The sequence below is a fragment of the Brachyhypopomus gauderio genome, chromosome 4, assembly GCF_052324685.1.
Source record: "Brachyhypopomus gauderio isolate BG-103 chromosome 4, BGAUD_0.2, whole genome shotgun sequence".
NCBI classification, from domain to species: Eukaryota; Metazoa; Chordata; class Actinopteri; order Gymnotiformes; family Hypopomidae; genus Brachyhypopomus; species Brachyhypopomus gauderio.
Window position 1 is genome coordinate 32,232,039 of NC_135214.1, and position 17,614 is coordinate 32,249,652.

The 17,614-nt window shown below is 43.9% G+C and overlaps 2 protein-coding genes across 7 annotated transcripts; one reads left to right on the top strand and one right to left on the bottom strand.

Moving 5' to 3' along the window:
* Positions 1–4,297: 4,297 nt before the first annotated feature.
* Positions 4,298–10,071, bottom strand: LOC143513061 (myoD family inhibitor domain-containing protein). Of its 5 annotated transcripts, none has more exons than XM_077004020.1 (5): positions 9,398–10,071; positions 8,122–8,278; positions 6,480–6,554; positions 6,126–6,359; positions 4,298–5,409 (listed from the first exon to the last, which is right to left on the bottom strand). In XM_077004020.1, exons 2-5 carry the CDS (start codon positions 8,240–8,242, stop codon positions 5,153–5,155), a joined length of 687 nt encoding a protein of 228 aa, XP_076860135.1. In that variant the 5' UTR covers positions 8,243–8,278; positions 9,398–10,071; the 3' UTR covers positions 4,298–5,152. The 5 variants fall into 5 exon arrangements, with proteins under 5 accessions (XP_076860135.1, XP_076860134.1, XP_076860133.1 ...); XM_077004019.1 differs by having other exon boundaries at positions 6,480–6,608; positions 9,398–10,070; XM_077004018.1 differs by having other exon boundaries at positions 6,480–6,611; positions 9,398–10,070.
* Positions 10,072–10,695: 624 nt separating this feature from the next.
* cxxc1a (CXXC finger protein 1a) lies at positions 10,696–17,173 on the top strand. 2 transcript variants are annotated; one of them, XM_077004031.1, is made up of 15 exons: positions 10,696–10,871; positions 11,103–11,215; positions 11,360–11,460; positions 11,561–11,694; positions 11,795–11,950; positions 12,440–12,583; positions 12,864–12,971; positions 13,199–13,386; positions 13,766–13,973; positions 14,245–14,352; positions 14,816–14,865; positions 14,991–15,087; positions 15,216–15,368; positions 16,583–16,737; positions 16,886–17,173. In XM_077004031.1, the coding sequence occupies exons 1-14, from the start codon at positions 10,869–10,871 to the stop codon at positions 16,727–16,729; spliced, it is 1,710 nt and encodes a 569-aa protein (XP_076860146.1). In that variant the 5' UTR covers positions 10,696–10,868; the 3' UTR covers positions 16,730–16,737; positions 16,886–17,173. The 2 variants fall into 2 exon arrangements, with proteins under 2 accessions (XP_076860146.1, XP_076860147.1); XM_077004032.1 differs by having other exon boundaries at positions 16,583–16,732.
* The last annotated feature ends 441 nt before the right edge of the window (positions 17,174–17,614 follow it).

The window sequence follows — 17,614 nt, forward strand, 5'->3', positions numbered from 1 at the left end:
TCAAACAGGAATTTAAAAAATCATAACCAATAATAGGGTATACGCTAATTTATTGCAGATGTTTTTTAACAAATGAACAGTATCCAGGTGTACCAAAAATAAACATCGTAAAGTGCGGGACATCCAGAGACAGCCACTATTAATCTCTCCTCCATTTTGCAATCGGAACAAATAATCAGTAGGAACCAAAGTCAGAGGTGCGGTTTCGGAGGAGGGTGCAAACATACTTTCTGATTAGTAGTCGCCGCCGCGCGTCACTGCTCATTTGCATAAAGTTGAGCCAAGCTTGTTCGCGTCGCTCGAATCGCTCACTTCGCGTCGCGTCGCTGGGTGTCGCTCACTCTCATTGAAAATGAATGACTTCCGGTCGCCGTGTCGCTCTCGTCGCTTTCGGTGTGAACGCACAGTTACTGTGTCCTGTGAAGCCCGGTTTCTCCTGGAGCCACACCGTGTTGGTCTTGGCCAGAGTGCCATGTCCACCCCCAGAGCACTTTTGGTGTCACCACGGCCACCACGCACAGCCGCTCAATCGACTTCCTGCCGGGCGAGCTTTGAGGAGGCACGACCTGGTGGTAGAACAGGTTAACGTCGAGCTGGTTACTAAAGCAGGAGTGTTGTGTTGAAGGCATTTATTCTGTACCAAAGAGATGCTGAGCTCTGTCGGAGCCGATAGAAATTATCTTGATTACCAGAATAAAAAAGAAACTAGTGAAAAATTTATTCCATGCCTCCTTTCAGAAAGCCTGTCTGAACTTATGTTATTATCTGTCTTAGTTTAAATGAGACGTCACATATATATATAAGAAAAAAGAAACAGCTGTGAAGTTAACTTGCTCTTTTATAACCCTAATTTAACTCCTCAGGTGATGCTTTTGGATGTAGCAAAACTATCATGCATCTCAGTTCATTCCGGTTTTGTGCTCCTGAATTCAATCTTTCAGCATAGGGAAGAGATCTCCTGCTCATGCTGAGTGGCCTGTGGTCTGTCAGAGGCGCTAGAGTGTGCGCACGAGGTGGGTGGTGCGGGGGATGTTTGAGCCTGACCGCTGCGTTCTTCCTCGGCCATGAACACACGCCTCAGGGTTGTTTTCCTCCGTAACAGTGAATGCTTTGCTCGGTCAGTATTCTGCCTCGTTCAGACCTGCTTAGTTCCGTAGTGGAAAGCAGGGCGTAATTGCCTTTGTAACCAAACTGTCATGAGACCCAGTGCATGATCTGCACAATTTCGTGTATTTTCATACTCCTGCACACCTGCTTCAGCTCAGGAAGGGCCAAAGGGCTGATTGTTGAGCTTAGTCCAGAACTCCAAACTGGGCTGAACTCATTTCCCATGGCAGACTATGCCGGCAACTGACTATACTTCATGCAGTTAGATCCAGATTCAATGTTATACTTCTGTAATTAAAAATGTGTATTGATACCAAATTTGGAAGCTGCAGTGATTCTGGCCAGTCTTGCTGAGGCAGCCATGTGTGATGTATGTGTGTGTGTGTATGTGTGGGTGGAGGGCTGTCCGGGAGTGTGACCACACTGCAAAGTCACTTCCTGTCCATGCCGGACTGCGCCGGTGCTTTGAAGTGCAGTGTGGGTAGAGCACTGGACTTGTCTCGGGGTCCTGCTGGGGGTGACCCCACTGTCATCTCAGTCACTTCCTCTGCTTCCTGTCTGGCCCCACTGCCCACGCAGGAGCCCAGCGGGCCGTTAGAAGCTCCCGCTGGTTTGCACAGATGCCCCGTTTACCCCACTGGCATTTACATGAGCCATGCATACTTACAACAGTGCATTTCAGAGTATTTTTTCAGAGTTTATGCTTGCAAGGCGATAGCCAAGCACAGATGTGTGAGACACGTCCTTTTTGGAGTAACATCTTGATTTCAGTGCGTTTTTATGGCTGGTCCGTGCTCTGGAATCACAAGCCTGCTGCTTCTGTGCTGGGAGAATGTCTTCATGTGAGTCACCACCTCTTCCTCCCAAACCGATCACTCTGCCAACTGTTTTAGAGGTCACAGCCCCAGCAGAGCGGCGCTGGACCCTGGGGCCTCGTGGAGCAGGTGGGGGCGTCCTTGCATGAGAAAAGTGGAGCATGGCCCATTTCCTGTTTAAGGAGGTTAGGATTCGTTTCATAGACCTCAATCCTTAAGCTTTCTTCTTAGGTTCACATAAGAACCCTTACCCAAACATCTGGAGTGCTCCAAGTTAGAGTGGGGGATTTTGCTTTAAGTCTTCAGTTTGTGATAATCTGACGACACTTCAAGAATACAGATTAAACGTTTTATTCCACCAGAAGCTTCAGCATGTAAAATATGCCACTGGCAGGTGAATCTAGGACCCTGTTAATGAATTTGGCAGGAACAACAATGCAAAACCAGGGTGAATAAAGCAATCGGGTCCTCCCTCAGTTAGCCCATGGGTTAAAGTTCTCCGTCACTACGACGGATTTCCGTCATTTGATTTTTTTGGGGAAAAAATCCGTCAAATCATAATAAACAACACACGCGCGTGCTATCTGTTTTGTGGCCGAAATATGATTCTCACTGGCGCACATCAGCGCTGGATGGATGACGCCGGTGTCATTTGCGGATGTTACGTAGAAAAGTTTTTACCCCCTCCTGCCTGGCGTGATCGTAGCGCGCGACTCTGTACACCTGCGCGAACGGCGGAGGCTACTTGCTGCGTCACATTCTTTTTGCAGTGTAGTCCGAAGCAATATGTGGTAGTATAAAGAAACACCCCTCAAAACAGGGGAATGAACATTTACCTGACCAATTGTAATGTTGCATTAGTGCTGGAATTTAGGCTAAAGTACTTTAAAATGCTTGAAAATGTAACTACTTCGTTTCACAACAAATATCTGTCTGACTGAACAGTTATTACGTTAACAAATACGAGCCTCTTGTAATTCCAGGACGAAACATGAGAGAACGTGAAGACGTTAAGATTGGGCGTTTTGAAAATAAACCACCATTAAATAATGTGATAAAAAGCCAATTATTTCGAGTCATTTCGAGTATATGTATAAATATTTAACTTAAATTTAACGTTGAGAACGCGTTGAAATGGACCTTGAAAGTGACGTACAAGTGCTTTAATTCCACCTTATAAAGGTGTATGAACCCGGCAAACATGACTTGGTTCACTGCGCTGAAGCGCTGTGCGCGCGAAGTTACAAAACTGTGAGGCTCTCGCGCACGGGTGGAGCCACCGCGATTACGTCATTTTCGGCGTGCGGACCCTCGCACTGCTCACGTCACTCGTGCTGCGTCAAGTATAAAGGCTTAAACCAGGCTTAACATGGATGGTGTTGTTCTGTTTGTATTTAAAAGCTCTATCCAGTGGTGTTAATTTTTTGTAACATACCTACTTAAAGCATGTAATCTTACGGCTTATGTTTTTGCGATGGTGAATCTGATAAAAACAAGAGAGCTTCATACCTCTCACCAGGATTCACTAAATTTGACTTGATCTTTAAATAATTTTCTGGAAGAGGACCCCCAGATAACTCCATTATATAAACATTTATGTACATTTATTGCTCAGGTGTTCATTCTCTCTTCTCTCCTTACACAGGCTGTTTAGATAAATATACTTTATAAATGTGTTTATTGTGTAGAATTAGGCAAAAGAGGCTGTGTCCCAACTACACTACATTTTCAGTAATTGCTGGCATTGTCTTTTGCCAGGAAAAATTTTTCAGTCAAATGAAAATTTCTTGCTTTAACCCATGAGTTAGCCCCAAAACCACTGAGCGGCCCTTCAATGCTAACGTGGACCAAGAGAAACCCCTAGCTTTATTTCAGTATGTAGTTTTTGGGTGGCGTTCATCAGTTCTAACACCCCCCCCCCCTTTTTTGTCCATCAGCCTTTGTGTACTGAGCCCACTACACACACACACACACACACACACACACACACACACACACACAAGACCAGCCTCAGGGCGTAGCCAGCTGGAGGAAGACTGCGAAATTCTACATGCCCAGAGGAATATGCAACCATTTGATATGGTCACCCAGGCCAGTTATTTTTGCATCGTTTTCAGGGCTGGACTCATCAGGCTTCCGGACACATGAGCTACTGCCAGGACACACACACACACACACACACAGTGTTTATGAGTGCGCATGGCCTTCACCTCCAGGCCTTGGATAATAGCTTCATGTGTGTTTGGCAGAGAAACAAGCCCTCAAACTAAGAGCTTCACACCCGTAGCCGAAACGCTAAATGCAAAGATGAGGCGTGGACAGCAGTGGCGAAGGGTTGAAGTTCAAGAATAAAGTCAAAATGTGCAGAGCACGAGTAAGACATGAAAACCAAAGCTCCTTTACTTCATTTTATGCAAAATACAAAAAAAAAACACAGAATCAGATGTTATAATAAGCTAATGCAGTCCGATGACGCCTTCTGTTGTCCAGAGATCATTACAGATCACAATATGTAGTTCATACGCTGTGTTCGATATCTGGAAACGGAACAGTGGTCTTGCTTGTGGCAGGTTCAGCCTTTGAATTCCTATTAGTTTTGCATTATGATCAATTCCAAAGCATTAAAATTATATAGGACCCCATTTAGATCTGGGATTAAAAGGTGCCCCTACATTTAATCTGGGATAGAGCGAGAGTCCCTATACAGGTCTGTGCTTAAAAGTCTCAAATAAATCAGATTACAGCCAGATTTGGCCGCCATTGTCATGATCAAAGTGGTGAATTTGGCCACTGTGGTTTCAAGTGCAAATGTGCTCAACTCTTAAGGAACAAAAAACAAAACAATCTAAAAAAAATAAAGGCCCAATTAGGCATGTTAGAGATAACCGATGACTGTCCAAAAATCACACCTGTCACCTTTCACAGATATGAACTTGAACGTTTTAAATACAGTAAGCATGAAGCTTCCAGCCCCTTTAGTCATTTGGCAGTATACCTCTGGTTCTTCACTGGATTAAATCATTTAAAATGTTTACGCCATTTTATATAGAGCAATCACAGTTTGATGTTCGCCACTAACCTCTCCCTCGCCTAGGGAACAAACACCAATGGCAACGGAATTTCAACATCATGGCATTGTGACACATCCCGTAACCTTTGACCTCCATGAAGCGTTTGGGCATGCGTGCCACCATTGGCTCTAACCCTTGTGTCATCGGCTGCACGGGTCTCTAAGTGGGGAAGCAGATGGAGCAGCAGTCCAGACACATCTCCAGGCAGTCGGAGGACTGGCAGCAGTCCTCAAGGATGGCACAGTCCAGCAGGGTGGAGCAGGGGTCCTCGGTGCAGCAGGCCAGACCCCCACCTGCCTCCGCACAGCAGCACAGAGCATCACACTCCAACCCACAGGCCAGACACTGGGCCAGCGCTGAGCACACCGCCAACACTTCACAGAAGAGGCAGGCCAGGACGCAGTGTACGCAGCAGTCTGGAAACACACACACACACACGACACAACACACCCATATTACATGCATGTGCACACACATACATGCAACACAACAGACATATGCATGAACACACACACACATCTTTGTCCTATACACCATTTTTACCCTATGACACATTTTTCGACGTCCACTGCATTAACGCAAAGTCGGGATGTTCCAGATGATCAACACACACAAAAACTCCTGCACACACACACACATTCACAATTCAAATGGTGAGTGCCACGCAGTGACTGTGTCATCTAAGGGAGACCATCACTAGAGTGCCAGGGGTGCATGAGACACACAGATAAGGCCCCAAGCCCTGAGCGCTGCAGGCCAAAGATAAGGCCTCACGCGGGTTTACTGCTGCCTTCCTGTGGGGGTGGCTCTCTTTCTAACGCGCTATCCGCCAGTTTAAACACAGTCATACTTGATACACTTCAGTCCCACCGGTCCAGTTTGGAGGGCCACTGATCAAACACACATGATTTGAACAATAAAGGAGTGTTGCTCACAGCAGAGAGCAGTGAAAGTCCCTGTCCCCTCGCCGGGGGCTGAAAGCTCTGCACTTTTTTTTAGATTATTCCCCATTCTTCAACACCTACGCAGGCCTACGCAGGGGCTAAACTTTGAAACCTCATCTGTCCCCTGTTGTAGACATGGACGTTAAAGCAGTATCTCAGAGGTTCTACGATTATATTTGTCTCCTCACCACCATCTGCTGCTTCCTGTATCTGTGTGGCGTTGACGTTGGTTTTCACGCTCTGGCTTTTGGAGGTGGATGCGGGGTGCTTATCGCAGGGCTGAGGGTGCCCGTTACACTTGGAGTTGTGTGCAGAGTAAGGTGCCCTTTGACCTGCAGAGAGAGCAGGGGGTGTGCAGATTGGTGATGATCCATTGGTCACTGAGTTTTGGGGACTGGGGCCACTCAGGTGCACAGGAGACTCTGAAATAGAGGGAAAAGGATCTCTCAGTCAGTAGATACTCAATAGATATTTTCTCCCCCAATGGGTCAGGTCTGGGATTCAGTTCTGTTTAGCTGTTTATGTTCCATAAGTACTGGTACCTTTCTCTGTAGTGTGGGGGATCTCTGGGATATGTTCAGGTAGCAGCACGGCATCCATGTTAGCGATGACAATGTCTGTCAAAGATACCTCACTTTCACACTGGCCAGTTCCATTGAAACATGGAATCTCTGCTGATAGAAGATCTGTCAATCAAAAAAAATATCCCTGTTCCATTTATGGGTCTATAACTTTTTCCAGTGGGGAAAAAATGCAATACGGAAATATTATTTTTATTACTTTGATGTGTAAAATGTGGCAGACTGAATCGCAGAGCTTTAATTGCATTGTATTATTTGAACCTATCATTGAACCTCTTTTGGTTCAGCTTGCTACAAGATACTACACTGTTTTTTTTTATATCTTAACTAATTTAGCATTTAATCTTTCATTTATTTTTATATTATTTATCAACTTCTTTCTATTCTGTAAAGCTCTTTGTTAAATAAAAACGATGGAAATAATAATAATTATTATTATTATTATTATTGTTGTTATTATTATTTGCTTTTTAACAGTTAATTGCTACATTTAGTAGGCAGAAGTAAATGTATCCACTATCCTCTGCATCACTGTCAGGCCTTAAAACGCAGTACTAAGAGCATTAGAGCGGTTTTATGAGCCCATTACCTTTACTGCAGCTCCTTTACGAGCGTGCAGGAGTCTTGCTGAAATCGTTGTCCAGTCACTTAGGGACGTGGATGTAAATGGTGTTGGACACTCACCCATAAAGATGTCAGTGAACATGAAACAAAGCCATTGATGCTAATGAAAGATCAATTAGGAAGTGCGAGTCAACCTGGCCATGGAGTTGCTGAATTTACAGAAGGTTTTTTTTGTCATTGATAAGCAGCTGACGTAAAAAGCAGCATGTGGTGCAACACAGGTTCAAGACAAGTTCAAGATATGTTTTGTCCGCCTGCCGTTCTTTATAACCTTGAGAAAGTCAGCCAGCTAACTGTTCTAGGCTGCTTGCAACATTATATGTGTAATGTTAGTACACCTTTGCCAGCCAGCTTGTGTTGTACACACAAGCTAAAGTGGTCATACTTTCACTGAGAACTCTAATCAATCCACACCACATCTTCAAGAGATACATCAGTCTCCAGAACTGATTAAAGCCACATCTCCAGAGCCCAGCAGGGGGTGTGGCCGAGTGGGGCACCATTCCTGCAGAGGCTTGATGGAAATTCAGCTACGATCATGTGGTTATATGCACTTTGAATTTAGTTTTGAACTCTTGAAAGCACCACATGGTGAAAAGCAACGTAGCAGTTTACTTTCTCTAGTTTCTGTAGTTTACATTTCTGTACTTTACTTTTTTTCTGTCTCTGTTGCTTTAAAATGTGGTACATGATCTGCTTCAAACAACCATGGCAAAACCTGTCAAAACAACACTTTAACCTCCCAGGAGTGGCATTGGTTTTACTAATAGAACATGGGACCCTTACATACCCCACAAATATTTCTGATTTTATCAAAACTAAACAGAGAATAAAAAGTTTCAAAGAAACCCTAGACACAAAAATAGCTAACATGGCTTACACTGAATGATAGCATACTACTGAACCACTGACAAATGCAGTTTTCCTGAGCTTTTCCATCTCATGGAGTGCTGAAACCCGTTCTGACCTCTGACCTCACCTGTAGCGTCTCCTGTTGCAGCTGTGCACTCCGAGTGGGGGACATGCCCTCTGTGGGGCTGGCCGCTCTTGGTCTGGTCAGGGCCGCTGTCTGATCCTTCGTCCTGATGTTGGACTTCCATGGCTTATGTCTCCTTATGAGACGTCCGTTAATGTGTCTGATGAGACAAGGAGAAGACGATGGACTGATTAACAGGACACCGTTCCGTCCTCAGAGTCCACAGACAATAGATACTGAACTTTGAGTATAAGATTGTACTGGTGTGTTTGGAATATTTAGAGAGTCTTTCTCAAAAACAAGGTCAATGTGATACTTTGGCAGGGATGACTGTTATTATTTTATCTAATCACATGACTCATGTTCTCTTAGTTACAAAAACATGACACAACTGTTATTTTAGAGTGTCTTTTATGAACAGTGATCAGGATCATATCAAGGTAATATTAAATGATGACCAGACTGGTTGAAATAATTATAAATATTATTAAAATATACCACGTATAATACACATAACAACTGTGACATTGTTATCTTTGTAGAAATCAATTTTGGAAGATATATTATGGATCCATGTATGAATCTGTATCCACGGGTTCATGACAAGTTTAAATGGAAATGATACTGAGTAATTCCTGAAGGCCGAACCTCCCCTCTTTGAGAGGAACCGCTGTAGACTCCTGAACCACGAGGATAGCTTCTCATTAGAGGAAGTTATGGGGGTCTTACTTTCACAATCTGCAGTCATTCACATTTTACAAAATAAGGTGAATATAGCACACACAGTGCGGGCTTTATTTAAAACACTTTAGAAAGATTTACGATGTATATATAATCCAAAAGATACTCCTAGAAATTAGATTTTGATGTTTTGTTTCTGTATTGTTTTGTTGTTCTTGAAATGATGATATGTAATTTTGGTATTACTTTGTACAGAGAAAAAAGCTTAACTTCAGAATGAAATAAAATAGGATTTTGTGATCTGTGTGAAAGTGTGATCGTTGAGCATGAAACAGTGAATACTTCTTAACGACCCATCTTCTAGTCTGCTGGAGGCAATTTATACACAACCGTCACAGAAACTTAATACAAAATAACTGTCAAAACTCTTGTCGTTTTCATTAAAGCCTCACACCAGTAATGAGTGCCAAAGTATTACTTACTTTTATTAACGATTACGGCTGAGTTAAATGTAGACAGTAATATTGAAATGATGTGACCGGTTTTTCGTTCTTTACAACTATTGTCAATAGAAACCCAGATTAAAACAGACACTGACCTTGACTTGAGCACCGCCAGTCTTATTCCAGGAGATTCAATTTTGTTTGATATCGAGACTAGCTGTCAAAGAAGTGTAGACGCAGAACTTTGCGCTGTATTTATCCAGCGCACCCAGTGACTCTGCGCTCGTCTCCGTCCGCTGCACAGACAGGCGCAAAACTAACACGTGTGACGGGAACTTCAGGACGAGCTGCTGCGCTTTTCCCTTCCTCTCCAGCAGGGGATCCGCATAAACCTCCACACACGTTTGGTTCGTCCAAACTATTGGTCTTCGGCTTAGATACAATATTAACAAAGACTTTTGTGTCCTGTCAAATATTCAGACTTTTTACCCTCACCCCAATTGAAAGCGAAATATATAGGCAAACGTTGTTTATAATGTGTCTCTTTGAGAGCCAGTTACGTTTCAAAAAGCTAGTAAAACCACTGTACTGAAGACTAAACTAAACGACTGTAAACTAACAAACCACACATGCATAACCTAAGGCAGGGGTGGCCAACCCGCGGCTCGCGAGCCGCATGCGGCTCTTTGCCTGGTTTCATGCGGCTCCCCAGCAGGTCCGCGGGCTCACCTGCACAAACGGGGTGACACACTGCTACATTTTCGTGGTGCGCGGTTAGTTTACAAGCCTAGCGAGCCGCTAATACTTTTAAAACCGGCGTAATGGAAAACACGCATTTGACTGTCTTCACAGCTAATAATTTACACTCGCCACCCCCCCCCCCCCCCCCCCCCCGCTCAACAGATTACACTCGCCCATGTACGATGTGGCTCTTTGCCGTAACACAGTAAGAAAAGTGGCTCTTGGTCTATGACGGGTTGGCCACCCCTGACCTAAGGAGTGAAGACCAACGGATATTTCGGATATTTTTATGCGACAAATCCACGAGCAACTAGATATATTCAACAGAAACCGCAATGCGAATGTTTGTTTGTTTTTAATATCTCGAGCTGTTAAATGAGAGAAAAGTGCCATTTATTTATTTACCTTGTGTATTGAACTCTAAATGCAGTGTTGGTTAAACAACAAGAAGAAAAGAACCAAAATCAGATTTCTGAGATATGATGTTACTGATTTGCTATAATTTTTTGCTTTTAATAAGTGAAATAAACCATCTGAAGCCTACAACATATCTCCAGTGTGATGCAAGAACAATCACTCCAGTTACACTACAGTCATCTAGAGTCCAGCACACTTGTTCCTAAAATCACCTATTGCGTGCCAGACTAATTAGTCTCCAGTAGGTGGCAGTGTTGGCGGGTGTGCCATAGCTATCGAAGAAGAACGCTGGAGGAAGCGGAAGTAGTTTGGGTTTTCATAGCGTTGTGTAAACACAATAGGGATCCTGCAATGATTAGAAAGCAGAAGGACTCAATTTTTTAAATCTAATATTAGACTTCTCCAACATTTCATCCTATCCGTCTGCTCTGCAGCTTATTTTGACTTCTGCCTAGTAATAAACAAAACATGGTAGGTATTTGTCGCAAAAGCCTATTTGGTCTGGGTAGCTAGATGTGACCATATAAACTAAGGCCATAGTGTATGTGGTCTACTAGCCTGCTGCAAGATATCAACCAGTGGGAGATATTAACTATTGTTAAACACTTCACAATAATAGTCGTCTAAATGTCATTTTTGTTAATCTGTTCTGGAGTTTTCTGTAACCTTAAACTCGAATTGGATAAACTCTTTCTCCACTAGGATAGCGAGGTATCAGACTTTGAGCAGCCGTCCGGACCAGAGATGGGTATGACCCGAGGGAACGCACCGGTTTACTGCGTGTGTCGCAAGCCAGACATCAACTGCTTCATGATGTAAGAACTCGAGAAACGCATTTCTTTATGTTTTCATTGGAACGACAAATTGTCCATCGCAGCTTTGTCTAACGTTAACGTTTCTAATAAATCAAAAGGCAGAATGCAATAGGTCTCCAGTAAAATGACTCTCTTTTCATGTAGTGGTTGTGACAGCTGCAACGAGTGGTTTCATGGCGACTGCATAAACATATCAGAGAAAATGGCTAAATCTATTAGAGTGTGGTATTGTGAGAAATGTCGCAGTGAGTATGTTATGTGTTGTTTTAGCATAATCAAAATGGACTTTTTCTCTTTTTTTGGATGAGATATGCGCTTTTCAAACCTTCAAATCTGCTGTCCTAGGTAAAGACGACTCTTTAGAGATCAAATATCGATTTAAGAAGTGTCGGGAGAAAGACGTGGAGTCAGACGGAATGGAGAAGCAACTTGACCTCGACACACCAGATTTTAAAGTTGATCGTCGGCGCGGTTCACGGGTAAACACTGCAGACGAAAGTCTGTGCCATACCTAACCCTTCACTGTGAAGGAGGACACCTCTGGAGCAGCTGTGGTGTTGAGGAATACTCTGTGTGCAGATTAAGCGATCGGCACGCATGTGTGGGGAGTGCGAGCCGTGCAGGCGGACGGAGGACTGCGCGCAGTGCGACTTCTGTAAGGACATGAAGAAGTTCGGCGGACCCAACAAGATCAGGCAAAAGTGCCGGCTCCGGCAGTGTGAAGTGCGTGCCCGGGTGAGTCTGCACAACTCACTGGCTTTGGACCGTGTGACCATACAATGTCAGTTTAACATTTATGAAGTGGTCAGTGTGAGTTTTAATGGTGTCAGGATATAACACCAACCCTGAGCCCACTTCACGTTTACCCATCACATTTAAATCACATTCAGCCATCTGTTTTGTGTTAAAATAGAAATTTAATTTTTACTACATTCAAACATTTGTCAGACATGATGATTCACTTTGATAAATTAAAAAAGAAAATATTAATGTACAGACCATTCAGGGCTTCTACTATATCGCATTTAGTTTGAAAAAAGATGAATATCAGTATTTCAGCCAACTAAGTTGAAAGCTTCAGAGAACTGCTACTGAAAAATGGGTTCGGTCCGGAATGATGGCCGTGCGGCCGGGTATCTGTTCAGACACGTTCATGTGTCTCTGCTCAGTGCTAAACCCCTTTTAGATCGGGTGTGAACGGGTTTGTGTCGGTTTGCGCTGCAGAAAATGTTGCGCGTGAAGGATGACGAGTACTCCTCATCTAAAGAGATGGAGCTGCTCCATCAGGACGGCACCCTGTCGGACGAGTACAGCGAGAGCGAGATGGAGCTCTACCAGCAGTACCGCGCCGGCAGATACGAAGACCACGTACGCATGTGATCTCACACTAACACCACGCCGCAAGCCTAGGTGCTGCTGACTTCCTATGCATTTAAAAACTCAAACTCTGTCTTGTTTTAATGCTGCTAAGAGCTTTTACCCCACATCTTCTTGGTTACACATTAGGCATTGCACTTCTGAATTACTATATCTTTTACATAATTCCACTTGATGCGATATTCCAGACATACTGATTACAGTTCTTGTAGTACTAGAATTCCAGGCTCACGTGGGCATGGTGTCAGACATTGTTGGTGTGCTCTTTAAGGGCTGGAACAGTGATGATGATGATGGTCTGATCCTCGATCCAGCCATGCGAAAAAGAGCCGTGAAGGTGAAACACGTGAAGAGGAGGGAAAAGCGCTCAGAGAAAAAGGTGAATTAACGACACTTGCTTAGACACCATCTACACCATTTTAACACCATCATGCCCAACAGCTTCTGGGCATATGAGCACAAAGACGGGATTTTAGAGTCTAACAGTGGCCTTGAGAAATTCACAGAAAATTTCATGCTGTAAATGTAAAGCAGTTATTCTGTTACCATATTTCCAGATTGGTATTTTATTTCAGAGGTAAATTTCCTCCTTTATCATTTCATCAGAAAGAGGAGAACAAGTCTCGCAAGCACAAGCCGAAACAGAAACACCGGGACAAGGTGAGGCACAGCGAGAGGTCTGAGCCCCGAGACAGTGGCGGAACCAGGCAGTGTCTCGGGCCGAGCTGTGTGGCGGCAGCACGGCCGAACTCCAAGTACTGCTCAGACGACTGCGGCATGAAGCTCGCCGCCAAGTAAGCATCTGTGTACTTGTGATACCTCGCGATGCTACCTTGTCATAACTCCATGTCATCATAAAACCCATTGACTGCACATCACATCATACGTCCCCTAAGAGCTCTGTTTTGTGACGTGAAATAAGTGTTGAGAATCATAAAATTGTCTGCCTCTGACTTTTCTAGTGTTGATTTATTTATTTTTTTGTTTAGTAACTTCATTATTCTGTTTTATGTGACACTCTCTAATTTCTCTGTTGTACCATGCTCATTTTAAAGCTACTACAACCCACAGCCAACCAACATCTGTGCATCATAATAAGCCCATTATGACACTGTCATGATGTCATAAAGGCTAGCTGATGTCCGAACAGATCTTTCCGTCTTTCCTCCTCAGTCGGATCTATGAGATCCTCCCTCAGCGCATCCAGCAGTGGCAGCAGAGCCCATGCATCGCTGAGGAGCAGGGAAAGAAGCTTCTAGAACGCATCCGCCGTGAGCAGCAGCTGGCCCGCCTGCGGCTCACCGACATGGAGAAGCGCTTTCACGAACTGGAGGGCATCATCGCTAAAGCAAAGCAGCAGGTCGTGCAACATGACGAAGAGGTTAGAGGGCATCACCTTTGCAACAATAATTACTGTTTGATCGATGTATAGGTCTGTAGGATTGGCATGTTCCCTGCAGCAAGGTCTGGGCAGTAGGGAGTATGCCACTCTTATGATCAGTGGAAATGCATTTGAGTGGCTTGCTGGAGCTGAAGGAGCTGTGTTCTGATGGTCTGTGGGTGCCGCAGAATGTCTTGTTTTGTGCTGTGCTTGCTTAACACCTGCAGATGCATCATTCTGTCCTGAGTGTTTGGACTCTTGGCCTGTGCAGGTAAACGAGGGAGATGACGACACAGACCTCCAGATCTTCTGTGTGTCCTGCAGTCACCCAGTGAACCCTAAGGTGGCACTGCGTCACATGGAGAGATGTTATGCAAAGGTGAGTTTTACTGTTGCATCATTCCTGTGCTTTGTATATTACTTGTGAACATTACCATAATATTGTCAACTGGACAACATATTAATATGCTTTTATTATTGTGACAATTATCTAATGACACTCTACTGATATTCATAATTTAGACTGTCTAACGTTTGATAATATGAGAGGTTTAGATTAGTAATAGCCTGTAATTAACACCCAGTGGTGTCACAGTAAAATTAAAAGTCCACAGTACTTATATTAATAAGTCCATTATATTATTACTTTTAAAATCATTACTGTTTTGTTGATGCATAGTCTGAAATACTAAATATTGTGTATAGCGAAAATGTCTTCAAGTACTGTGAACTGAAATATACGTATTCAAGTATCTTTTACATATTTTCCACCCCTAATGTAACATTAAAATCTGACATCTTAAATTCTTCTGATTGTGAATCTTTGTTTTCCATGGCAACAGTATGAGAGTCAGACATCTTTTGGTTCTATGTATCCCACACGCATAGAGGGGTGAGTGAAAACTGATTAGTTTGTCATCAGTGTTAAGTTCTTCGGGTCAAGGTGTCTTCTTGATAAAATTAATACTATAACAAACTGTGATGAGGCATTTTTTGAGGATCATTGTATTTTTGCAGGGCGACACGGCTGTTCTGTGACGTGTATAATCCTCAAAGCAAAACGTACTGCAAGAGGCTTCAAGTTCTCTGTCCCGAACACTCCCGAGATCCCAAGGTGGGTCTGTACATCCCTCCGGTCACTCTCCGAACTCACCCCAGCTGCCGTTATCCACAAAGGTTCATGCCCCGGTCACCACGGTGTCTGCCTAACACAGCCTCGCCGCGGTTGCACACTACTTGCAGGTCCCGGCGGACGAGGTGTGCGGGTGTCCTCTGGTGCGGGACGTCTTCGAGCCCACGGGCGAGTACTGCCGGGTGTCGAAACGCAAGTGCAACAAGCACTACTGCTGGGAGAAGCTGCGCAGAGCGGAGGTGGACCTGGAGCGGGTCCGCGTGGTCAGTCTGCCCCCCCACCTGCTCACGCTGACCTTACACTGCATGTACACTCAGCTGCCTACATACCCCTGCGTTCCGAATCTGCCTCTAGGCTGCCGGTCGTTTTTTGGGCTAGATAGTATGTTGTTTGGCTAATGTTAACTTGTATTTTGTACATTTCTTTCATATTTAGTGGCCCCTGTCTTAAATTACCTGTTTAAAATAAATACTTTTTTAAATGGGGCAGGAGATGTTTGCGTAAGTATTATAGGCTGAGTGCTTACGGGGTTCAGGATTCATTTACAGCAGTGTTTCTCAAAGTGTGGGGCACACCCCACTAGTGGGGCGCAAGCAATTGGAAGAAAATAACCTTTTTAAGCCTGTCGTTTTAATGCCTGTTCATTTTGCATAAGCCCCGGATGTTTAAAATGTCTGTGGCACAGTGTGAACCAGGGCTAGAGTCGGCCCTTTAATGAATTTGTACCGGCCCCCCCGGTCAACAGATTATGTTTGCCACCCCCCATTGGTATTTTATTACTATTTTGTTTGGGTGATATGGGACAGGTGGGGCATGGAATTTCCCCTTCATCTGAGGTGGGGAATGATAGAAAAAGTTTGGGAACTACTGAGTTACAGTCAGCCAGCCGACTACAAAGGATGGTTGAATGGCAGCAATGGAGCTGTACAGATTACACACGATTACCACACACTGAAAACGGCTGTGAGATCATACAGAAGGTGATGGGGGACTATGTGGGAGTTTTTAATTAAAGGTCCATTCTTTACCATAAATGTTTAAGAAAAGGCCACATGTAGATGTGTCTGTTGTTCTACGGGACATGGCAAACCCTGCAGAGATCTTTAAATAAAGCCTGTGATAATCGCAAACTTACAGGACACTAATAATTATTTACATGTCTACATGTATTATGTATCTGTAAACATTTTGCTCTATTTCCATTTCAGCTTACATACGTTCACCAAGTTTAATTTGACATAATCAAAAGCTTTATATATAATAGAGCTTTTAAAACAGTGGTTTTAAGAAACATGTAACAATACCATTTAAAATAGTGTTTAGTAACTATTTAAAGCTCTACACCCATGCGCACACACACACACACACACACACACACACACACACACACCTTGAAACAGACTCCTGCACAAGCACAGCCACATTGTTCATTAATCCGATTCCGTGTTCTCCCACGGAATGCTTGTCTGCCCCCTAGTGGTACAAGTTGGACGAGTTGTTCGAGCAGGAGCGAAACGTCAGAACGGCCATGACGAACCGCGCGGGGCTGCTGGCTCTCATGCTGCACCAAACCATTCAGCACGACCCACTTTCTACCGATCTACGCAGCGGAAAGGACAGATAGCCGGCAAGGTCTCCTTGTGTCGTTTTTATAGACTCGGAATGTTTCACCACTACGTTTTAAAGCATTACACAATTACGTGGTTAAAAAGTAAAATTGTGTTTTTATTGTAAATACTGGTTTTATTATGTTATTAATATTGCGGATTTGTTTCTGCAGGAGACACGTTGGACGACGTTATGACGTAATGTCAACGTAATGTCTGCAGAGCTGTTATTGGTGCATCATGCACTATGACGTTTTTATGACGCGCGACCAAACTGGTGGTGACGATGTATTTCCACATGTCTATCAGCCAATCACATTACAGTTTGTTACGGTTTTTAAAACATGGACGTACCTGTCTCAGGTAGTGGTCGGAGATGGACCGTCTATCTACATCTTGTCATTTCGTGCCATAGCAACAAAGACATTTCGTTCTTTGAAATAAAGGTTTATCTCATGCTCTCTGATGCTTGGTCTGATTGCTTTTGTTTGTGGACAATTTGTTTTGTGTCACTGTTGTAAATTATTGCGTACATATTTTGTTTCTCCACGTGATCAGAATACTCGATTCTAGGTCGATCACCCCCCCGTATCTCAAATTCTGTGCATTCGTCGAGCGGATTTCGTCACTATTTTATGCATCTAATCTAAAGACGATCTGTTTGAAACTGAGATTACGTACACGTTTTCCGTACTCGTCCGATTCACGTGAGCGACGCAGCAGTACAATCCTGTGCTATCATAGGTCGGTTTATTTTAGGATTTAGGAAGGTTAAAGCTGAGTTATAATACCGGACGAACAGGATAGTCGTGTAGGCTGCATACGAAACCACAGACGTGTACACCAGCCTCGGCCAAAGAGCGAGCAGGCTCGACGCCTCCCAACCTAGGCCTCCATAGAGG

Coding starts and splice junctions, on each gene's coding strand:
- LOC143513061 (XM_077004017.1), bottom strand. CDS start 8,242: ATGGAAGTCCAACATCAGGACGAAGGATCAGACAGCGGCCCTGACCAG. Junction 6,624..8,121: donor TGCAACAGGAGACGCTACAG/GTGAGGTCAGAG, acceptor TTTGATTGACAG/ATCTTCTATCAGCAGAGATT. Junction 6,360..6,479: donor CCCCCACACTACAGAGAAAG/GTACCAGTACTT, acceptor CCTCTATTTCAG/AGTCTCCTGTGCACCTGAGT.
- cxxc1a (XM_077004031.1), top strand. Junction 11,695..11,794: donor ATCGTCGGCGCGGTTCACGG/GTAAACACTGCA, acceptor CTCTGTGTGCAG/ATTAAGCGATCGGCACGCAT. Junction 14,353..14,815: donor TGGAGAGATGTTATGCAAAG/GTGAGTTTTACT, acceptor CCATGGCAACAG/TATGAGAGTCAGACATCTTT.